Source organism: Mustela nigripes, chromosome 1, assembly GCF_022355385.1.
Source record: "Mustela nigripes isolate SB6536 chromosome 1, MUSNIG.SB6536, whole genome shotgun sequence".
Lineage (NCBI taxonomy): Eukaryota > Metazoa > Chordata > Mammalia > Carnivora > Mustelidae > Mustela > Mustela nigripes.
In genome coordinates this window covers 208,748,712-208,773,647 of record NC_081557.1, presented here as the reverse complement: position 1 = coordinate 208,773,647, position 24,936 = coordinate 208,748,712, and the positions used below count along the sequence as shown (strand labels likewise).

Below are 24,936 nucleotides of genomic sequence, written 5' to 3'. Positions count from 1 at the left end.
GCTCTCAGTGCATCAGGATTACAATTCTAAAGCTGATATGTACTTCATATAGAGCATCACAATGTATAAACTGAAAATTAGTACAAACTGAAAATTAGCCAAACGAAAATGAGAAATATGGTCTCAGTATCTGATAGAACAAGTGGACAAAAACAGCAGTAGAAGGTTTGAGCGACACAATGGACACATATGAGCTAATTAACATATATGGAACACTAGGTCTTAGGACCGTATAACACACACTCCTTTTCAGCATTCATGGGCCATTTATAAAAATTCACCATTTGATGAGTCATAAAGCAAGTCTTAACACATTTCAAAAGATTAAAGTTGGACTGTGTTCCCTGACCATAACAGAATTGAGTTAGAAGCTAATTACAAAAATATAGGGATAAAATCCTCATAAGTTTGGAAATTTAGATGTAAGTAGCACACACTAAGTAATGAATGTGTGTTTCCAAGTAACTGAAGGGGCAAAAAGAAATCACAATGGAATTTTTCAAGTTGCTTGAATTAAATGATAATGAAAATACTACATAAGACATTTTAAAGCCATATTTCATGTAAAATTTATAACCTCAAATGCAAATATTTAAAACAGGAAAGGCTAAAAATAATCTAAGATTTCATCTTAAGAAATTAGAAAAGGGAGTTTCATTGGAAAGCATCAGCAAAGTCAAAGTAAGTTCTAGAAGAGATTAATAACATTGATAAACACCTTGTGAGACTGTTTACAAAGAGAGAAGGAATTAATAACTAAATTAAGAACAAAGTGGATAGATCCTGAAGCATAGAGAGAGAATATATCATGATGTGATATATTTGAAAATGTAAATGAAAGGTACAAATGCCTAGAAAGAAAAAAACTTAACCAATAGCAATGAGAGAAAAAATAGAGTATCTGAATAGTCCTAGACTATTAAATAAGTTGAACATATACTTGAAAACTTTCCATCAAAAGAGATTCAAGTTTCCTTTAAAAGAGAACAATGCCAACTCCTTATAAACATTTCCGGGGGAATACTTCCCAACTCATTTTATGAGATGAGCGTATCTTTGATAGCTAGCCCAATAAGAACTTTGCAGGAAAAAAATTACAGGTTAAGGAACATAGATATAAAAATCCTAAACAAAGAATTAGCAATTTTAACAATAAACATAACAATATTTCAACAATAAAACATAAAAAGATATGTTGAGACTGAGCTGAATTTTTCCAGCAATGGAAGATTGGATTAACATTTTAGAATCAATCAAGATAGTTCATGTTTACAGAATACATTTTAGACAAAAATAATATTATTTGATACATGCAGAAAAGTCATTTGATGATGTTCAGTATCTATTTATGGTAAAAAAGAAAAGGAAAGACACATCTAGTCAATTTTTTTCTAAACCAACTAATTTTCTTAAACTAATAAAGGCTATCTACCAAAACCTATAGCAGTAGTCATATTGAGTACACTGTTAATAGATTTTTCTCTGAGCTCAAGAGCAAGACAAGATATATGCTGTCACCACTCCAAATCATCATAGTACAAGAGGTCCTAGCTAATGCAATGAGGCAAACAAAAACTTTTTTAATGTAAGATATAAAGATTGGTAAAGATGAACTAAAACTGTCATCTGTCACAGGTATCACAAATGTATAAAACATCTAAAAGAATCTGTAAATAAACCTCAGAATGTGTGAGTGGATTTGGCTGCCAGGGTCTCTGGATAAAAGGTCATCATACTTGTATGCTTGTAATACTAAACGCAATGTCGCCTTTCTTTGTAAGATCAACAAACTAAAAGTAATTTTACTTGTGTGTATAAAATTAAATTTATAAGTTATACCATCTGAAATGTTATAGAAACCCATTACCCAAGAATAAGTCCAATGGGAAATACGCAATGCTCATCTCCTTATTATCTACAAAAAATCTATAAAATATTGTGGAGAGAAATTAGACAAATAAATAGGGGGTGGTCTGTGTTCATGAATTGGAAGACTCCACATTATGAAGGTTTTCCCTCTGTATTGATCCATAGATACAGCACAAACCCAAACAAATCCAAGCAGGTTTTGTAAAATGGAAATTGCAGGCTGCTTCTAAAATGTATATGAAAATGCGTAGTCCTGAGAATTCATCAGATCATCTTCCAGAAGAAAAATTGGAACACTTAATCTTCTGGATATCAACACTTAGAGAGTTACAGTGGTTCAGATGGTACAGATTGGGGCAAAGACAGAAAAATAGATCAATGAAAGAGAAATGAGACTTCTGAAGTTGACCCATACATATATGGGCACTAACCTATGGCAAAGTGGTAGCTGGAGAGCTGAAGGGAAGGGGTGTCTTTTCAGCAAATAATATCAGCTGGGGTTCCCAGCAGTTGTGTACTGCAGCTGGTCCTCGGTCATAATTGTGCTCTATAAGAACAGGCCCCAGTGGTAGCCTGAGGGGGGCTGCTGACTCCAAGAATGGAACAGGTGTGTATATGCACCTATGTTTTGGGGCTTGGAAAATTATATGTGAACAGAATGCTTTTATGTGTTGCATCTTTCCAGAAATATCAATTCTTGGGGTAACAAGGAAGGAGAGTACTCATCTTGCAACCATAAAAGAACCCTTTTTGCTTATGTGTACAGCCATGGAATTTCTACAGTGATAGCTTTAGTTACTATTTCTACAGCTTAGTTGTTTATGTAAAGCAGAGGTTTATGGGTCAAGAGTTGGTGTGTGTATTTTTCTGCTGCCGCTCTTCCTTGGGGAATTGTCTTAGGGATAAAGCACAGACTGCACCATCCAAGAGGCTGAATGCTGCATCTGTGTTGACACTGACATTTTCATTCCATTAAAAATAAAACTTGAATACCACTTTACCTCATACACGCAATCAGTCCCACGTGAATTGCAGCTCTAAAGATGAGCGGTAAAACAGGAAATTTTCTAAAAGATAACGTGCTATATAGACTTTCCACCATCTTAGGATAGGAGAAGATTTCTTAAACAGGCAGAAAAGCACTAGTTTAAAGTAAAAGAATTGATAAATTGAAATACATTAAAATTAAAGACCTCATGCAAAAAAATCACCATTCATGAAGGACAAACACAGAGAGCAGGAAAATATTTGCAGTGAATGAAATCGACAAAGGGTTCATATACAGAATACATTAAGAACTCTTACAAATCAATAATAAAAACACAGAAAAACTCTTACAAAAATGGCTAAGAGATGGAATGGGCATCTTCACAAAAATGGCCAACAGGTACATAAAATCGTATTAGTATTCCTCAAAAAGTTAAAAATAGAACTCCCTTATGATCCAGAAGTGACAAGACTGAGTGTTTACTTCCACAATACAAAAACACTAATTTAAAGGAATACATGTGCTCCTGCTCATAGCCGCATTATTTACAATAGCCAAATTATAGAAGCAGCCCAAGTGCCCCTCAATAGATAAATGGATAAAGAAGATGTGGAATACACGCACGCGCGCGCGCACAGACATACACACACACACAGAGGAATAGTACTCAGCCATCAAAAAGAATAAAATCTTGCCCTTTGCAATGACATGGATGGAGCTAGAGAGTATAATGCTAAGCAAAATAAGTCAGTCAGAGAAGGACAAATACCATATGATTTCACTCATATGTGGAATTTGAGAAATAAAAAAAGGAAAAAAAGAGAGAGACAAACCAAGAAACAGACTCTTAACTCTCTCTAGAGAACAACTGATGGTTATCAGAGGGGAGGTGGGGGGGGTGTGGGGAATAGGGGCTGCGGATGAAGGAGGGCACTTGTCGTGATGAGTGCTGGGTGTTGTATGGGGTGTCAATTCACTATATTGTCCACCTGAAACTGATGTCACACTGAATGTTAATCATACTGGAATTAAAATAAAATATCTCATTAGTAATTACTAATTAGCAATTAGTAATTAAATAAGTAATTTAATGCAGATTAAAGCCATGATTGCTAAAAATTAAAAAGACCAATAATGCCGAATATTGGCCAAAAATGTGGAGCAAAGTATATTTCATACATCTCTCATAAAGATGTAAATTGGCGTGATAATTTCAGGAAATTGGCTCTATTAAAACCGAACAAATGTATCTTATGGTTGCAATTTATATATATAAATGTGCATACATGTGCACCAAAAGACTTGCTTAAGAATGTTTATGGGGCCCTATTAGTGTTGATCCTAAACTGGAAAATGCCAGAGCGTCCATCAATAGGAAGGTGGATGAAGTGGGATATACTCATACCTGGAACTATTACAAAGCAATAAAAACAAATAAATTGCAGTTACACGCATGCTACAACATGGATGCATTTCACACCCATGAAAAACACAAAGAGATGAGAGACAAAAGAAATGCATCGGCTGTGGTTCCACACACGGAGCATTGGTGATAGCAGTCAGGCTGGCGGGGGCCTCTGGGGAGAAGGGGGAGGATGAGGCTTCTGAGGAAGCACAGGGTGGGGGGCTTCTGGGATGCTGGTAGTGTAGGTTGATTCTTGACCTAGCTGGGGGTTGCACAGCTGTATGCATTTTGTGATCATTCCCCGGACCACATTGTACAATTTAAAGATGTGGGTCATATTTTCATTTTCAAAAATTAAGACTATTCTGTTTAGTAAAATGTTTTGGACTGGACTCAAATTTTTTTGCACCTCTGTAGGAAAATGTACATTTCCAGTTGTCCCTAAAGTATTTCCTTCAGCATCTCTGATTTCCCTAGAGAATATTTTCCGAGGTCCCTTCTGCTTTTCACAAGCTGAGAGCTGCTGCTCAAATCGGACTCTAGGAGGACTGGGGCAGCTAAGCTAGCCCAGTGTGAAGGAGTGTGCCCCTGACCACTCCTTGTGCACCATCAGGCCGTGCACCTCAAAGAAGAGGAAGGCCTATGAAATGAGGCTCTGTGTTCCCAACATGCTGTGAGTTAGCCTGGGACAAGTGCATCTGTATACACTGGCAGGCCTGTGAAGGGCTTTTCCACCCAGCTGCAGGTGGAAAACTTTCTTGAAACTGACAAGCACTTATAAAATGCTGTAAACTGGGTAATACAGTATCTGCTCGACCTGAGTGCCCTGATTTACATAGAGGCACAGCTAGCTAGTGGGAAGAGCTCGAGTTCAAGAATCAGAGACCTGATCTTCAGGGCAAAATAATCTCTTTGGGCATCTCTGGACGTCACTTGGTGATTTGGGAAAGTTATTCCATCTGTACTGCAGCTTCCTTATGTTTAGAATAAGGATAATAATAATACATTTGCTTCAATGGGTTACTATAAAAACATATAATATATGTAAAGAGATAAGAAGGATCCCTGCTACTTGGTAAGCTCTGGGTATGTTGGCTGTTAACACCACCTTTACCATCACTGACACCCCCTCCACCATCACCTTCACATCCACCACCTCCATTACCATCGTCACCACCACATCCTTCTCCACGGCCATCACCCCCACCATCACCTCCAGCATCCCCTCCACCACCTTCACCTCCATCACCATCACCACTACCACCACTATCACTTCTATTACCACCATCACCACCACATCCTTCTCCACAGCCATCACCCCCATCCCATCACCACTACCATCACCTTACTCCCATTGCCACCATCACCCCCATCACCCCCATCACCATCATCATCATCACCACCATCACCACCACCATCATCATCTATTTCCCCTTCCATGAAATCTACCTCCCATGTGTACTTTAAGGATGAAATAATACAGGGCATGTGAAAGCATGGGCAGTCCGTGCAGAATGCTGAGTGGCCTTGTGGCTACGCTGCTGTTCTTGAGAGGGCATGTGGAAGAGGGAAGGGCTCTGACCAGTCTCCCTTGAGGATGATGACCCTCACACTGACCATGGTACTCCTCCCTTGGAGAAGACTGTCCTCTCATGGCTGCCATGCTTCCTTCACAGGCATTGCCCTCAGTGCGCTCCCCATGTACCTGAACGAGATCTCACCCAAGGAGATCCGTGGCTCTCTGGGGCAGGTGACTGCCATCTTCATCTGCATCGGCGTGTTCGCCGGGCAAGTGCTGGGCCTGCCTGAGCTGCTGGGAAAGGTAAGTGTGGCTTGCCAGCCCACCTTGACCCTTCTTATTTCATGCTGTCCTCTCAGTTCCCCGTGTCCCTTCCAGGACCAAGCCCTGCGTCCAAAGGCTTAGAATTCCTGAGTGTTTAGGCCTTTCACTTATTATTGGGAGACAGCTGCTGAGTTCCTTTGATTTGCATTTGTTTTTTCGTTTTGTTTTGTTTTGTTTTTAGAACATAAAAAACACATAACAAATTCAAACCTTACACAATGTTCAGATCCGCTCATCTAATAGCTGTTGTCAGCAGCTCAATTTGTATTTATTGAGACTTTCTTCTTTGCTTATACAAACCTATATAAACATATATACATTTTTTAAATGGAACCATGCCATGCACATTGTTCAGCAGCATGCTGTTTTCATTTACTATAGCTGGGACATCTTTCCAAGATGTTTTGCCTTGCTCTACCTCGCTCTTTCTTTCCTGCATACGTATGTGGTTGCACAGTCTTCTGTTTTGGGAAGTGGGAGGGTCTGACTTTGAATCCCAGTTCAACAGCTGACTTGCTGTGTGGCCTTGGCAAGGAGGAAAGCCTCACCCAGGTTGGGGTGGGGAGAGTGGGATCAAGGAAGGCCTCCCAGAAGAGGTGGCCTCTAGACAGAGCTGTGTAGTTGCGCAGGAGTTAGGCAGGTGATGATGGGGTTTGGAGAGAAGACATTGCAGAAGGGAGTAATGGGAGAAAAAGCCTGCAATGAGGACTAGCCCTGCCAGGATTCAAGTACCTTGAAGTTCTAGGGGAAAGCCTGTGTGGGGAGCATGAGAGGCGAGGTGCCTGTTCATTAAGCCTCAGTAGACTTCATCCTGGGGGACTGGGGAGCCCAGTGGCACTTGAGCAGGGAAGTGACATGACCAGCTCCAAGTTAGAAGGTGGCTCTGGCAGAGAGAGTCAATTATCATATGGTTTCACTTATTTGTGGAGCATAACAAATAGCAAGGAGGACATGGGGAGATGGAGAGAAGGGAGTTGGGGGAAATTGGAAGGGGAGGTGAACCATGAGAGACTATGGACTCTGAAAAACAATCTGAGGGTTTTGAAGGGGCGGAGGGTGGGAGGTTGGGGTACCAGGTGGTGGGTATTATAGAGGGCACGGATTGCATGGAGCACTGGGTGTGGTGCAAAAATAATGAATACTGTTATGCTGAAAATAAATAAAAAATAAATTAAAAAAAAAAAAAAAAAGAAGGTGGCTCTGGAGGTAGAGATGGTATGGACATGTGGACTCGGCGGGGAAGGGCCGGAAGGGAGGGGAGGACCCGGCAGAGACTGGAGAGAGGGACTGAGGCAGGGGTCCTGGGGAGAGAAGGAGGAGATGGAGTCCACAGACTTGCTTCCTGTGTGTCCCACCAGGATGAGGGAAGAAGGGCATGGCCTTCCCACCTACACTGGAAGATTGGAGGGAGGGAGAAGATGGATCACTGGTACTGAAAAAATTAAATTAAATTAAGTTAAAAAACCAAAAATCAAGGGCAGCATTGTTGAGATCACTGGCCATCATTAAGGGAACTCAGTCTCCAGCCCTTTGCCCTCCGTGGAGGTTTCAGGTCACTCAGTTGATTGGCTCCGTGGCATCCAGCCCCCATCCTTAGATGCTTTCCAAAAGTCACTTCATTAACATAAACTCAGGTGTGGCTTAAAGGGGTTTTTATGAATATCAAGACACCTATATTACACATATCTCTTAGGAAATTCCAAGGGTTTTAGAAGCTCTGTGTCAGGAATGAGGAAGACCAAAATATATGTTTCTTTTTATAATTCGCAATAAGACACTAAGAGCTTAGGTAGGTAGATATAGGGCCCCTTTCTGCCTGAGCCTCAGCGACCCTGACACTAGCTCCTGACTCATTCAGGGAAGGTTTTGCAAGCTGAAGAGTCAAGCCTGGCAAGATAATGGGAGCTGGATGGCATTTATCACTTAAAAATATTTTCGAGTGTTTGCTGACACTTCTTATTATGTTAAAATATGCATAAGATTTAGCATTTTAACCATTTTTGAAGTGTGTTGTGTAGGCCTTTTTTTACTTGACCTGATCCCGGTCACTGAGGAAACATCTTCTCATCTTTCATTATCAGCCCTTTTGGGTTATTATGGTGGCTGTTTTGTTTTTCTCTTTTGCTAAAACAAAACAACTCACACCTTACATTTGTGATTGTCACATGCGTGATGATTTCTATAATTAATGCGAGCATAGTGGAAACAGTCTCCTTACCCAAGTGAGATCCCACATTAAAGAGACTCTTATTTTAAAATTCTAAAAGTCAACGTTTTGTGTGTGACATTTGACAGTGTATCAGTCGCCAATGGCCAGTGATCTCAACAACCCTGCCTTTGTAATGCAGCCTCCACAACCCCCCACAAAGGATGGGGTTCAGAGAGCTTCCAGGTTGGTGAACATGGACAGTAGTGGGAGAGTGACATTTGGGAGAAGGAAGGAAAGCTCCATGCCCTCCGCCTGCCTTTCCGCATGTGTCAAATGTGTGATAAAAATGATGTAACAATGGCAGACTCTACCCCTTAAATGTAAAAGTATATTTTAAAGTCAACAAATAGGACTGTGGTCCTCGGAGTAAAAAAGTAAACAAACATCTGCCCCCATAGAGGCTAAACTGTTCTCTTTCAAGATAAGTTCCAGCTCCTCATCACATGCCTCACATCAGCTTTGGGTCCTTCCTGTCACTGGGAGCTCAGGTGGTTGTAGCAAATACCATAGGCTGGGCAGCTTACAAACAAGATAGTTTGTACCCCTCATAGTTCTGGAGGCGGGAAGTCTGAGATCAGGGGACCAGATCTGGAGAGGGCCCACTTCCTGCCTTGTGGGCTGCTGCCTTCTCATTCTGTCCTCAAATGGGGAGAGAGATTCTCTTTTTTTTCAGGTCTTTTTGGATAAAAACATTCATCCTGCTGGTGGGGGCTCCACCCTCATGACCTAATCACCTCTCGGAGGCTCCACATACTAAAATCATCACCTTGGGGCTAGGTTTCAACATGTGAATTGGGGTGGGGGGGCGCAAACATTCCACCCGTAACCTGTCCTTCGGTCTTTCTTAAACCTCTGTCTTGTCTCTTCATTCGCTCACTCCTTTACTCATTCAACACATTCTTGAATACTGAGTTGGGTGCTGGAGCCGCAGCTTTGGGCATGTACATGAACTGGGTATATTCTGACATTTATGATGTTCGTGGTCTGCATAGACCCTGTAACCCTGGGCAGCTCACTACCTCCATGAGCCAGAGTCCTCCTCGGTAGCTGGCATGCTTCCAAGTCCCCAGGCTCCACTCCAGCATGACTTCCTCTGGGGAACATCTCTGGCAAACAATGACACTGTTCCGCATGTCCCTGGAACAGACACCTTACGCAGCAGGTACCTGTCCCATGTTGTCATTTCTGTTTGCTTCTGTGTCTTTTCCCCCTGGTAAATCCTGTCTTACTGATGTGTATGTACATGAAATCCAGGGGTGGCAAGTTAACTCCCTCATTCAGCAAATATTGGAAAGGTTCTCTGTGCCATGTGTTGGGCTGGTTTTTGGTGGCTGTGCACAGAGGAGATCAGACTAGTCCTTGCCCTTGGGGAATTCACAAGAAAGGCAAGTAACCAGAGATCACCAGCATGATGGGGAGAAGGAAGGTAGGGTACTGTCCTAGAGCAGGGTGCCCAGAATGGCTGGTTTTCCTCTAGAAGTGACATTGAAACTCATGTCTTGAGGATTAGTAGGACTTACCCAGGTCAGGCTGATGGAGGGAGAGAGTGGCAGAGGCAAGAGACTGTTCCACGTGGAGGGGAAGGTATAAGTGAAGGCCCTGTCATTTGTCCAGAGCCGAAGCCCCAGGGGGATGGGGCATTGCGAGGGAGAGAGGAGGGAGGCACTGGGAAGGTAAGAGGGGCCACATTCCGAGAGCAAGGACCCCCACATGCCATGAGGTACAATGAAGGGTGGGCAAGATGAGGGGCTTAGTGGTCCTGTGGTGGCTTGGGGGCCAAGCCCCGTCCAGTGAGACCAGCTGCTGCTGTTTCCACACCAGATGCTGGGCTGCAGCTGATAGATTTTCTGATTTCCAGGAGAAGTTAGAATCCCACTATTTATGTTGTATTTCTTGATTTTTAAATATTGGAAACCATTTGACAAGGAAGGAAGGAAGGAAAGAAGGAAGGAAGGAGCGAGCCTTCTGTTTGTGGGCTGGATCCTGCCTGGGGTTGACTTCTCACAAACCCTGATGGGGAGCAAGAGCACCAGTGGAGGCTTAGCTATATTCAAGAGTCCTGAGCAGTCCTCCACAGGTGGAAGGGATAAGCCATACACTTGAGAAAAAGAGGCCTGCGTGGCTCAGTCAGTTAAGTGTCCACCCTTGATCTCGGCTCAGATCATCATCTCCTGGTCCTGAGTTCAAGCATGCATTGGGCTCCACACCCTACTTTAAAAAAAAAAAAAAAAAAAAAAAGACTTGGGCGCCGTGTGGAGAAAATATTTGACCCCAGTCAAACCCAGAGATACTGCACTGGTCCAGTATAGAGATGGGAGCTTGGATTAGAGTAGTGGCAGTGGGCACAGGGATAAGCAGATGGGTTCGCTTGGTGAGTGGTGGGGCACAGTGTCCAGGGGAGGAGGAATCAGGGTAAGTCCTGGTGTCCTGCACATTAGATGCTGTGATAGGGAGTGCCAGAGGAGAAGCAGCTTTGCAGGGAACGAGATGACAAGGTCACTGAGATGAACTGCCCAAGTCACAGAGCAACTTGAAGGCAGAACTGATTTGAAGACCCAGGAACCTGGATTCCCAGTGCCTAGATTCCCAGGCAGGGGTTCACCTGCAGTAACAAAGCTTACAAGCCTGGTGCTGACCAACGGCACAGTACCCAGGCCCGCCACTGGCCCCAAGCCAGCCAAGAAGGTAAGCCATGGCTCCCCAGAGGCTTCTTCCCATCAGTTGGATTTTTCCAGAGTCTTGGACCTGGCTAGAGGATATGTAACTCAGTAGCTGCCTTATTTTCAAAGCCATGCTCCAGGAAGATGGATATGGGGTGTCCATCACAGGGAGGAATGTCAAATGGAAACTTTTCATTGATCTCTGCGGGCACTGATGGTATTTTGGTTACATGAGACCTACAGTTATTTCACCTGAGTGTAAGAATCTCATTTTCTCTGTTTTCATCATATTTCTCATTTACCTTCAAAGACAGAGACAACTGAGCTTGTGAGAAAAAAAATAAAAAAATAAAAAACCTAAAGAGAGCCCAACTGTGTTTCCATGCAAGCAATTGCTTTGAAATGCAGAGGCTGGAGGAAGTAGTGGGAAGACTTCTAGAACAGACCCCTGGAAGGCAAGACAGGGAAGTAAATGCAGGAATTAACACTTACGCTGCAAATTTAATCAAACACACATCATAGAACATGTGGGAGTTGAACATTTATGTGACATTTTATGCTTCCAAAGGATATTTTAAAAACATATTAATTAGCTGTTTCTCCTGCATTGAGAAAGAAGAAAGGAACTTGGATGAAATTTGTAGGCAGAGGTGTGAGAAGACAGGGGCCGCGTGGGGCCATCAGTACGTGGTTCATATGCCTGGGGGTGGGGGGCATCCATTCCGGGTGCGCTAGCGGGCCAGGACAGATTGGTGGGGGGGCTCCAAGTCCATCACTGGTCTTGGGGCATACACTTCACAGACAACTTACATCCATTTTGTTCTTTTGTAGGAATATGTTGTGCTCAGCTCAGAACATTTGAAAAACATAGAGAAGGAAGTAAAACCACTTGAAATTCTGACGTCATAGGGGAGGCAGTTACTTTGAGCCTTTTGGTCTGTTTCTTTCTGTGTTTCTATATATCTGTTATCCAATAGAGATTAATACTGTACCCAACTTTGTGTTTGGCTTTTAGAAAATCTCCACCATATCAAAGTCATTTCTGTATCTCACTGAAGACTCTTCGTAAGCACACTGGTAGTGTCAGTAAACATTCAGCAGTAACATTGTAAATCTATCAGAAAGGTGCCCTGCGATGTTGTCGTTACTGAATGTCTTAACCTTTTGAATTTTCACTGTGAATGATATCAAAACAAATACCTCTTTCATAAATCTTTTTCTTTAAAGTTTGCATCTAAGTTCCAGTTAATGTACAGTGTAGCATTAGTTTCAGGTGTACAAAATGGTGATTCAACACTTCCAGTTCTCACCACAGTGTGTTTCTTAACTCTCATCACCTGTGCCACCCATTCCCCCCACAATGAATATTTTAACTCTTTCCTGTTGACTTACTTGATTCTTCTGATTATGATACCCATTGTGTACAATATGGAAGAATGTGGAAAATAAGAGCATTAAACTTCTATATTTTACCATTTCTGGATAAAGATTCTAACAATTTTTAATTTTTCTTGCTATTATTTTTAATCGTGTAATCTTAGACACACACACACACATTTACTTCATTCCATGTATAATTTTCTATATGCTGATTATATTGTAACATTATGTTGTGAACAAGGCATTGAAATTATTTGGCATGATAATTTTAATAATCGTACAATATTTTTTGAGTTACCATGGTCTGTTTCATTGTTCCTTTATTTTCTGGATGTTTGGATTGTTTCCAGTGTTTATTAGTGAAACACTGCAATTTGAGAACTTGAGATGAACAATCCTCTCCATAAATCATTACTCAACTCTCTAATTATTCATGTGGTTTAGTGCCCCAGAAATGGAAACAATAGGTCAAAGAATACAAATTTATTTAAGGCTTTTTTTTATTATGTTAAGTTCTCCACTGTATAGTACATAGTTAGTTTTTGATGTAGTGTTCAGTGATTTATTAGTTAAGTATAACACCCAGTGCTCATCACAGCACATGCCGTCCTCAATACCCATCACCCTATTACCCACTCCCCGCACCCACCTCCCCCCTGAAACCCTCAGATTTTTTCCCCGGGGTCCTAGTCTCTTATGTTTCCTCTCCCTCTCTGATTTCTCCCCCTTTGGATTTCCCTCCCTTCCCCTATGGTCCTCTGTGCTATTGCTTATGTTCTACACATGAGTGAAACCATATCATAATTGTCATTCTCTGCTTGACTTATTTCACTTAACATAATCCCCTCCAGTTCCATCCAGGTCAATGCAAATGGTAGGTATTCGTTCTTTCTGATGGCTGAATAACATTCCATTGTATATATGGACCACATCTTCTTTATCTGTTTGTCTGTTGAAGGGCGTCCCAGTTTCTCCTGAACTTTGGCCATTGTAGACATTACTGCTATGAACATTGGGATGCATGTACCCCTTCTTTTCACTATATCTGCATCTTTGGACTAAATACTCAGTAGTGCAATTGTTGGGTCTTAGGGTAGCTCTATTTTTAACTTTTTGAGGAACCTCCACAGTATTTTCCAAAGTGGCTGTCCACCTTGCATTCCCACCAACAGTGTAAGAGTGTTCCCCTTTCTCCATATCCTCTCCAACACTTGGTGTTTCTTGACTTGTCAATTTGTGCCATTCTAAGTGTGGTTTTGATTTGAATGTCCCTGATGGCTAATGATGATGAACATTTTGTCATGTGTCTGGTAGCCATTTGTATGCCTTCTTTGGAGAAGTCTCTGTTCATGCCTCCTTCCCATTTTTAGAGTGAATTATTTGCTTTTTAGGTATTGAGTTTGAGAATTTCTTTAGAGATCTTGGATATCAGCCCTTTATCTGTAGTGTCATTTGCAAGTATCTTCTCCCATTCTGTGGGTTGCCTCTTAGTTTTGTTGACTGTTTCCTTTGCTGTACAGAAGCTTTTGATCTTGATGAAGTCCCAAAAGATCATTTTTGATTTTGTATCCTTTGCCTTTGGAGATGTGTCTTAAAAGAATTTGCTGCGGCCAATGTTGAAAAGGTTACTGCTATGTTCTCCTCTAGGATTTTGATGGATTCCTGTCTCACATTGACGTCTTTCATCCATTTATAGTTTATCTTTGTGTATGGTGTAAGAGAATGGTCAAGTTTTTTTCTTCTACACATAGCTGTCCAATTTCCCCAGCACCATTTATTGAAGAAACTGTCTTTTTTTCCATTGGATATTTTGTCCTGCTTTGACGAAGATTATTTGACCATAGAGTTGAAGGTTCCTATCTGGGCTCTCTATTCTGTTTCATTGGTCTCTGTGTCTATTTTTGTGCTAGTACTATGCTGTCTGGGTGATCTTGGTTTTTAATAGACTATCTGCAATGCAGAAAATATCTTCTGATTTTTATTAAGCTATTGATGCTTTTCTGTTACCTGACAATCAATTATTAGATGTGTTATAATATTAGAATATCTTATGTTAAGCCATCCTTACCTTCCTGGGATATATCTTCCTTGGGCTTTATGGAATATTTTTATATGTTGTTAAATTTGATTCATTTGTATCTTGTTTAATGTTTATATACTTAGATCCATAGATGAAATTTGTCTAGAATTTTTTTGTGTTTAACCCATACTTTTATCTCTTTTCATCTTTTACTCTTTGTAGAGTAGTTTCTGTAACATTAGTTGATAATTAAAGCATCAAAAGAATTCACTAGTAAAACAGTCTCAACCTAGTTTTTCAGGAAGAGATTCTTTGAAGAAACGTTATCAGTTTCTTCTTTAATAATCTAATCTTTTTCTCTTTGTCAATTTATACCTTTTCATTTAAGTTATATATTTCATTGATGCTTTCAAATATGTGTGCTGCCATACATTCAACTATATAAGTTTTAACATCCTTCATGTCTATATGTCTTCTCATTCATTTTAGTTTTACCTGCTGGATTTTGCGTGCACTCTCTCTCTCTCTCTCTCTATTTTTTGTTTGTTTGTTTGTTTTGCTTTCTCTTTTTAAAAACAAGATTTCCAAGTGGTTGCCTCTAATTTTGTTATTTGATAGACTAAACTCTGTTATTAATTTAGTGCTTCCCAGAGTCATTAACTTCTGCTTTGTTACTATTCATACATTTTTTTCTTTGAACTGAGATTGCCAACATTCTTGCAATTGTCATATGCCACTTTCTCAGCGTGATTGTTTTCTAAATAATTTGTCATTTTGATTCCGTATTCAGAACAATTAATTATTTCAAACAATGTTCTCAGTCCTTAAATAGATGTGGCTTTGTTATTGGTCACTCATTGCCAGTTTTGCTTTGTTGTATAAAGAGAAAGTAATCCATTGTGTCTCCCACTCTGTGGCCCGTTTGTGATCCACCTGGGTAAACTTTCTATGTTTGCTTAAGGACAGTAGCTCTTTCTTATGCCACTATATCCTATAGACCTGGCATTACCAAATGGTCATATTTCATCCCAATCATTATTGTTGATCTGCAAAATAACAAAGGGTCTCATACCAAATAATTCCACCATGAGATTAAAAAGAGATAAGAAAATGTGATTCTGTAACAGAAGAGTGAACTCCAAACGGAACATCACAGAATAGCTTCAGCTGCAGCATAGTACAGTGTGGCGCAGTGTGGAGTGGGATGGAGTGGGATGGAGAGGTGCAGTGAGGTGTAGCACTTGTGGTGTAGGGCATTGCAGTGGGTGTTTGGGTTCCAGTGCCAGATTGCATAGGTCTGCATCCCAGCACCGCCACTCCTGCATGGTGGGATTTTGAGTAGGTTACAAAACCTCTCTGGGCCTGTGTCCTCCCATCTTCAATGGGATTACAGTGGCACCTGTTTCATGAGGCTTTTGTAAGGCTCGGAGAAGGATATGCATGTCAAACACTTGGAACAGTGCCTGCAACTGGTGCTAAATTGATGTCAGCCAATATCTCATTTAATTCATGTAGCAGTATTCGGGATGAAGTATTATTACTTTCTGTTTTACAGATTAAAATCTCAGCCTCAGGTAGGTTTAATAATTATTACCCAGCTGACTGCAGCAGGAAGGCTGTGGAGCCTAAGTTTCCTAGCTTTGAAGCCTGTGACCTCCTTGCAGTAGAACCAAAGTCCAGACTTGTTTTAGGGGAACTCAGGAGAATGTCCCCAAAGCTTAGAGTCCTGGAACAGGGAGCCAGGCAGGGTGGTCCTCTTCCCAAGTAAACCCAAGCCCTGAGTGTGTGGGAGCACTTATTTTCTGTGAGATTTTGATCCAGAACTCTCTGGACCTACCAGCCCTGGAAGAAAAGAGAGCTTGATTTTATAAGAATATACAGGAAACATATTCATCTACGTTAAAATGATTTCAAGCCCCAAATAGCCCAATATTCTCTCCTGATAAGAATCATCTTTTTTCTTCAGTGACTTCAAAATCACACCTTTCCTCTTTGAAATGAAGAATCTCATTTTGGGCAACCCAGCTGCTTTCTATAGCTGGAGAAAACATTCAGCTGGGTTGTGAGCCACCACATGATGAATTTCCTTTAAGGGAAACAGGAAACAAGAAAATTGGAGACTGTTACCTCTGCATCCTTCCGTCACTGAGCTCCTCACAGGTTGATGGCCATGCTCCTTCAAATGACATTCAGAGACCCGAACCTTTTCTTTTACATAATTCAGCCTTTCCAATTGGGGACAGGTCCAGTCCAGTTAGCTTCTGGAGTTAGCTGTCACTCAGAGTCTGCCTCTTTAACAATATGAAAAGGAATTATGTTCTGTGTGGAAAGCGGTAGAGCTAATGTCTGAAAACTGTGATGATTAGAGTTTATTTGGTGACAGACCTCAGCTGTGGTCAAAGTGCTCCCTTTCCGAGCTCCTCAAAGTGTGGTTCTTGACCAGACCAGTTCCTTCCAAATCTGAAATTCTGGGGTGCAGCAGCTCAGCTCTCTGTGCTTTAATGAGCCATCTGGGTGCTTCTGCTGCCTGGTCAAGTGATTCAAAGCAAAGCCCCCGAGACCAACACCCAGGTTAGGATCTCAGCTCTACCCCTCACCAGCTTTGTGACTTTGGGCAGGTTACTTACCCTCTCTGTGCTTTGGTATCTTTGTTGGTAAAAAGAGGATAAATGTGCACAGCTCACAGAGTTGTTGTGAGAATTTATGTTCTCAGGACAACGCCTGGCATGTGGGGGTCAGTCTTTCAGTGTCAGCTCTGTTTCGTTTCCCTGTGTGCACAGCATGTGTGGACACTTGACATAAGTTACGTCCTTCCAGTGAGCCTTCAGAGTTGATTGTTCTCATGTCAGTCTTCCCCAAATAATCCCTTCTCAGATGCAGAATCTCTTTGTCCCTTTGTGGAGTCAAGTGGTCATTCCCCTGCTGGGCTTTCCCCGGAACTGAGGTCAGAGATCTCATCTTTGAATCTTGCTGGGTCTGACTAAGCCATTGGTGACACTGAGATGCTCCCTAAATATGGAAGGACTGCAAAACCTTCCTTGACCCCAGAATGACAAAGAATACCCCAATTCACGAGTTTTCTTTTTTTTCTTAAAGATTCCCCCCTGCCCAGGGAGAGGAGGGGCACAGGGAGAGAGAGAATCTCAAGCAGACTCCCCGCTAAGCATGGAGTCTGATGTAGGGCTCAATCTCAGGAGCCTGCAATGCATCTTGAGAACATGACCTAAGCCAAAACCAAGAGTTCTATGTTAAACTGACTGAGCTCCCCAGGGGCCCCCAATTCATGAATCTTCTAATGCTTCTTCACTTCCAAAAATGCAAACAGACCCCCTCGCTCACTGGCTGTGAAGTCTGTGGGCAAGACTCGGGCCACTGAGTACTGACAGTGCTGTGACTTTGGGCGAATGATCTCTCTTGACCCTGAGCTCCTCACTTTCAGTGAAGTTGCCCTGGGGCTCCTGTTTCCTTCTGGTGTGACGGATTATGTGGTGTCGGGATGCATGTCCCTAGCTTGGGAACACTTGAGCCCCTCTGTCAGCTCAGCTGGTATGGTATCTTAGTCTATATCAAGGAAGGTTGGAGGGATACAGAGATAAATTTAATAGTTCTTGAAGCCATGTCATCTGGAATCTCAAAGAAAGTCTTTGAAGCTTGCCTGAACTTTGCTGTCCTGTCTTCAGGACAGCTATGGGGAAAATGAATAGTTGAGCTGCCCACTTGAGTGGGTGGCCTGGAGTGGGTGTTGGAAAGCAGAGCATTCCTGAGCCCACATCAGGAAAGATGAGTGGTTCTAAAGATGGCTTGGCCACGAGACTCCAGCCCTATGACTCCCATGCCTCTGACAACCAGGCTGGGATTGCCTTGGGGTGAAGCCTTGAAGGCAGAGGGATTCAAGAAATGTCAGGCTGAGAGCACGGTCAGCATCATCAGGCCTGGGCCCAGAGCTCCAAGACTTGACATGTGCTATGGGCTCCTCTGTTCTAAGCTCGGTCCATATATTAACTCTTGGAGTCCATGCATGAATTAGGCACCATCTCTATCATCTCCATCTCACAGGTGAGAACCCTGAGCCACAGAGAGATTAACAAATGTGCTTCAGGGTCACCCAGGTAGCAGGCAGCACAGGTGGGTTTGAACACAGGGTGGTAGAATCCCTACTGTTGCCATTTTGGCCTTGGCCTTTCTTGGGCAGATCCCAGCTCAGTAGAAGCTCTTATATCAAGATGCCCCCAGTCCATGGGCAGCTCTTCCTACCTGTTTGGTCTGGTTGGAACATGTTCCTATCAACAAATGTTTCTGAACAACAAAGGTGCACCCTCCCTGCCTCCAGGTGTTTGGCCATTATGCCATCATTCCATTCCAAGTGGATGTTGGGAAGACGAGAAGATGGATTGGAAGCTCTGTGATCCACTCATTCCTGCACACATGTGCGAGGGGGCCACATTATCTGCGGCCTCCAGGGCTCTTTGTGCAGCAGAGTGTCCTCATGGAGGGCAGTGGGGTCCGCAGGCCCCGGTCTCAGAGACATGCAGTGCCTGACTCTGAGCTGCACAGCTGCCAAGGAGGACGGTGACCCCAGCCCCAGGCCGACAGGCCCAGCTTTGTCCACAACACCATATAGAGGCCACCTAACAGTTCCTGAGCCCTGATCTGGGTGCTACCACGTGCCCTCATGCTCTCCCAAATACTCCCTGGGGTAGAGGCTCTGTGTAGGCAAGAGGACTGAGGCCCAGGGAGGCTGAGCAACCTGCAGGGGGTAGAAAATCCCTCACCAAGCAGAGGGGAGAGGAGAGGGTAGACCGGGCACCAGAATATGCAAAGGGCACCTTGTGTGAAACATGGGCTCTTTCCATAACCCTGGACCTGGTAAGTACCTCGGCTGTCCCTGCTTGACAGGCTGGAACATGGAGACTCAGAGCAGGAACCTTGCCCAGAGCCATCTGGCTGGTAGTCTTTTTTTTTTTTTTTTAAAGATTTTATTTATTTATTTGACAGACAGAGATCACAAGTAGGCAGAGAGGCAGGCAGAGAGAGAGAGAGAGGGAAGCAGGCTTCCTGCGGAGCAGAGAGCCCGATGTGGGGCTCGATCCCAGGACCCTGAGATCATGACCTGAGCCGAAGGCAGCAGCCCAAACCACTGAGCCACCCAGGCGCCCCTGGCCGGTAGTCTTGGACATGATCCGAACCTGGGTAGGGGCAGGCATTGCTAATTTGTTGTAGTGGGTGAGACCCCTCAGTGTTGTGTTCAGTCCTTCATCTTCTGTCTGTGAAGACAGGGGTATGTGAGTCAGCAGTCTTCCTGTGAGCAGAGAACGTGCCTGCCAACCAGGGGGCACATAGCAGGTGCCACTGAATAAATGGGTGAAAACTTCTCCCCTGTTTCTCAGAAGGGTTTCCCAGGTCAGGAACTGTGTATTCTCCACCAGCATTGTGTAGTGTGATCTGCTCAACACACAACAAGTCTATCAGCTGAGATTGCTATGATTTATACCCATTTTGCAGAAGAGCAAAACTGGTCCCAATAGAGTTTGGAGAACTTGCCCAAGGCCACACACTAGTAGGAGTTCTGGCCAGCACTCAGGATGCCAGCCCAGGAGCCCTGGCTCATATCACCCTTCCATAATCAAGACTCTTAGCTCAGGGCTCCCTCCCTTTGGGGAGCTGCTGCCCAAGATGCGGTGTACAAAGTTTGGGGTGTTCAGGAACCCTGGATCCAGATCTGGCTTGTCACTGGGCAGCCTCTAATGTTTACAACCAATAGGAGCCCAGAGTCTCCATTTGGATCATTTGGACAAACTCTTAGTGTACTCATTCATTGGAGAGACATTTGCTGAGTGCCTACTGTATGTCTGACACTGTTCCATGCTCTATCCAGCAGTGGACAAAACAAACCAGGATCTCTGCCCTCATGAACCTTGCATTTTATTAGAGGACATAGACCAGAGACAAATGAATATATGACATAAAGCAGAATAAAATGGGAAGCCAGGGGAGGGTGGTGATAGAGGCTGCTTTAGACAGGATGGCTGGTGCAGGGAGGCAGGCCTCTGGGGCTGAGTGGGGTAGGAAGCCAGGGAGTGGCTGAGGCAGATTCCTGGGAAGCATGTCATAGCTCTTCTCGAGAGATGCCTCTGCTGGAACACTTTCCTGACCTGGCTTTTCCCCTCTCCCTGCTGCTCCTGCCATCTTCCTCTAAATCTCCCTCTTATTCAACCTCTTTCTCCCTTTCTCCCCTTTCCCTCACCAATGCCCCCAAATTCAGGCCCTCCTCTCTCCTCCTCTGGGCTGCTGCAGACAACTCAAATCTGTAACCTCCTATAGCCGTATAATTCTGATCAGCTCATTTTGGTCAAATCACCCGGTATTTACTGAGTGTCCATCATGTACCAGGCCCTCTCCTAAAGATGAGGGCTGTGAAGTTCCACCTGCAAGGGGCACATGGAAGGGACAGCAGACAGTGGGGGCCTGTGTAGGAATTCCAAGGGTGGGAAGACCAGGGGAGCAGCCCCAGTGCGGTAGAGGAGGGCCAGGGAAACCTTTTGGAGAAGGTGGTGTCCTTCCTGACCTTTAGGGTATGACTGGGTAGCCAGTGGGGAGGATCCAGGGGTACACTGTCCCAGGTCAAGCAAGCAGCCTATACAAAAAACCCAAACCAAGAAGACTGAGAGAGCGCTAGGCACGTTAAAAACCTGACAGTGGCTCAGTAAGACTGCCAGGGAGGCCAACAGAGGTGAGGGGGACAGGTCAGCTGGCGCCATGTGCATATTCTCCCCAGCCCTCCTTGCTCTTGTCATTTCAGTCCCACCTGCCCAACCACCTTCCTCTGGCTGTGCTTTGCTGGAGTCTCACCAGCCCCTCCGCAGAAGGGCACAGAGCATGGTGGAATGCTCCGACTTGGAATTCGTCAAGTTGTAGATTTCCTACCCCTGCTGTTTTCTAGCTGTGGAACTTGGACAAGTTCCTGCTGCTCTCTGAGTCTCAGTTTCTATATCTGTAAAATGGGCACAATAATGCATACTCAGTGGGGTTAATGTAATCTTTGAAAGACATGCTGTGTGTAAAGCACTTATCACTATATTCTGTAATAGTTGCTGTCTGGCTGAACAGTGGATCCTGTGTCCACCAAATGAAGCCCAAATTCCTCATGTGGCCTCCAAGACCCCCACATTCCATTCCAGGGTCCAAGCCTAATGCAGCTAACCTCTAGCACCATTCAGCTGTCCACACTTTCCTGAATGTCTTCTGCTCTTCCACCATCCTGTAATCCTCCTGCCATCCCCTCTGCCTAGTACCATTGATTTTCTCTTACATCTTTCAATCCACATCATTTAGCCTTTAAGACAGGCCCAGCTCCAGCAGTTACAAACTCTGAAAAGGAATATAATTTAACAACCTTTCTGAAAATAGAAACAAGCTAAACATGAGTTGAACTTGGCCTGATGCTCCCAACAAAAGCTTTTCCCTCGCTCTGCTGAATTCCCACAAAAGCGTTTTCTGGGCCTTCGGTCTGATAGGGCAACATCGGGACATGCCCTTTCTTACTGCTTCCCTCCGACTTCACATTGACTGCAATCCCTTCGGGGGCCAAGCCTCTCTGCTTCGGATTCGCCTTTTCTCTCCCTGCACTGCCTGGTGTGGATGGACGTCACCGATCTTGTTGACTGACTGAAGAAGCATTTCATCGGGGAGGTTAAGTGGCCTCTTTTATTAGCTTAATTTGATGGAGGGCACTCAGGGGCTGGTGAAGGTAGAGCTTGCTTTCCAGGCTGACGGGCGTGCTCTGTGTCTTCAGTGCCAGTCGGTGCAGTTTCGTAGAGGCTGAGAGACTTGGTAGGCTTAGGGCCCTGGGGAAACGCAACCCAGACACCGTACTTCCATAATTAGATGAGGCAGATGCTGCTTCTGGCAGACTTCAAGTCCTAATGTTGGAACCATAAGATTCCTCTCACATGTAACTTGACCTCTGAGCCTCTCAAATAGCCCTTGCTGATCACAATTCCTTCCTATGCTTTGAGCACTGAGGGGAGAGTATCACCCTGTTAGCCTGGGTTCCTGTCCAAGAGAGCTTGGTGTTGGAAATAACAGTAATTTGAAAGAAATCACCCCATCTCATCCTGTGAATACACACCCTTACCCCTATGCACACACATATGCACAACACATCCTATGCACACACACCCCTACCCAACCAGCTATGGCATACCTGGCTATGATTCAGCACCTCCCTGAGATCAGAACATTCAGGTTGCTCACGCCCAGTCCAGTTCATGTTGTGTGGCTGAAGCACAGCGAAGGAAACTGAGACTAGAGACTAGGGATTCACCACCAGAATCTCGAGAGGGTGCACAAAACACCAGAAAAGTATCCCCAATAAAAATATTAATATCCCAACTTCATACCAGATTTAAAACAAAATTTTTATTATGTTAGAAAAATGCATGGAAATGGTTTGAAAAGGAATCCTATACTACTAAAACACTTGTAAGGAATTAACAGTGGTCCATTACTTCACCCGCTTGAGTCTTTTACAGTTCTTTTAGCTGTTATTTGGTAATTCTCCAACATTTTAAGATAATTTGAACTAGTTTCTTATAATAAAGCGTATCTATTTATAATCTTTATATATAAATAATTGGTTGTAACACTACTTCTAGATTCATTAGTTTTAGACATTTTCATTGATGGCCTAGTGTAATAATTGAGGTCTAGGCATTCTTACACTACTGCCTCTCTCTTCCCTTTCTCTACCTTATCAATATAGTTACAGCACAATATTTTATTAATGACTGGTTAATATTTATATTGTGATAATGTACCCCAGTTGCTTTCCTTTTTCATGCAACTTTTTGTTTCTCCTAGAGTTAGTAATACCTTTGTTGTTATTCCTCACTTTCTTAGTTTTCTTTGTACCTACAGTTGATATTTTTTCAAATGCTGTAATATTAAGTATTTGGCAATAAGTTTGCAAAGTGCTAAAATATATTGCAAATGCTCTATGAATTTGATTTTTGTACCTCAGTCTTCTGGCATGTTGTTTTAATCTAAACTGCTTATCTCTGGTCCTGCTGCAGACCTGTCCTGGGTTTCCTATGTCTCTCTAGAAGATAAGATCCACTGTTTTTTGGGTCCCATGTCTTCCTCATTTATTTTCTTGCTTTTCTGAATCATTTACTCAAGTACTTACCTAAGAAAACATGAGGGAAGGAAAATCTTTTGAAACTTTCCATGTCTAAAAATTATTCTACATATACATCCAGTAGATGGTAGGTTAGATAAAGAACTCTTGGGCGGTTATAATTTTAAAGGCATGGCTCCCCTATCCTCAAGTATCTGGCAATGCTGGTGAGAAATCTGATGACTTTATTTTTGCTCACTTGTAAGTAAACTATTGTTTACTTCTGGAAGCTTCTAGAATTCCTTTTTATCTCTTGTTTTATAATTTTACAATTTATGGCCTTTAGTGTGGGATCTTTTTCCTCCATTATGCAGAGTTCTCAGGAACCTCTTTCAGTATATATAGACTCATGTCCTTTCATTCTGAGAAATTTCATTTATCACTTCTTTGGTAGATTTTCCTCTCCATATTTCTATTTTTCTCTTTCTCAAAATCCCTGTAAGTCAGATCACAGACTGACCTTCTAATTCTGTTGTTAATCTTTCTTTTCCTTTCCTCCATCTCTCTCTCACATGGGAGTTTTTCTCATATTTGTCTTCAAACTTATTTATTGTGCTTTTATTGTTTGTTATCATATTTTTAATTTCTAAAGGGATTTTTTGCATGTCACTTTTACGTGGCATCCATTTCTTGTTTCCTAAACACAGTATCTGCATCTATATCACAGTAGGTATTACTGATGGGGCTTTTGTCCCCTACATAATTTATTTTGTCCAGCTACTATGTTTTCTGCTTCCACTCCCAATTTCTTTCTTTTCGTTGGTTTCTTTTGGTCTCGGTTCTAGTGCAGGTCAGAGACCTCCTCAAATGCCTGGTGCTCCCATCCAGAGTTAAAATAGGCTGAGCAGAAGCTCTGGGTTAGGGATGGGGCTCCCCTCAGGGAAAGGAAAGTGTGAGCAGCATTGTTGTCAGCAGGCCCTAGTACATCAGCGGGAGATGGCTTTTCCCTTTGGAGGCTGGTTTCTCTAAACAGAACAGGAGGTCCAAGGCTTGCAGGAGCAGGGTCAGATGCAGGTGATTAGGAGCTCTGAGACTTATTTTCTAGTTTTCAGCTTCATGTTTTGTTGCTGGGCCTGGTATGCCCATGCCTGAAGGTACCACGGTCCCACTAATTGTGAGAATGAGCCAGTCCACCATAGGGAAGAGAGCTGACTGGCTGCAGGCATGGGCAGAGGATGAAGGTCCGTGCTCTTTCACACAACCACACCTGCCTTCAGCAGTCCCTTGTTCCGAGCATTGGGGTCTCGCTTCCTCTTGGTTCCCCACAAGGGCTCAGATTGCCCCTTTCCCCACTTTGCTATCCCGCCTTGCTCACTGTCGCCACTTTTGTTTTTTTTTTTTATTTTTTATTTTTTATTTTTTATAAACATATATTTTTATCCCCAGG

At 43.2% G+C, this 24,936-nt stretch overlaps 1 protein-coding gene across 9 annotated transcripts in view; it reads left to right on the top strand.

The window, feature by feature from the left end:
* Positions 1-24,936, top strand: part of SLC2A9 (solute carrier family 2 member 9) — a 233,475-nt gene that overhangs the window by 83,834 nt on the left and 124,705 nt on the right. For all 9 annotated transcript variants that reach the window (XM_059380875.1, XM_059380894.1, XM_059380884.1 and 6 more), the window contains one exon: positions 5,939-6,084. In XM_059380875.1, the coding sequence (XP_059236858.1) occupies positions 5,939-6,084 (146 nt within the window). The remainder of the gene's footprint in view (positions 1-5,938; positions 6,085-24,936) is intronic.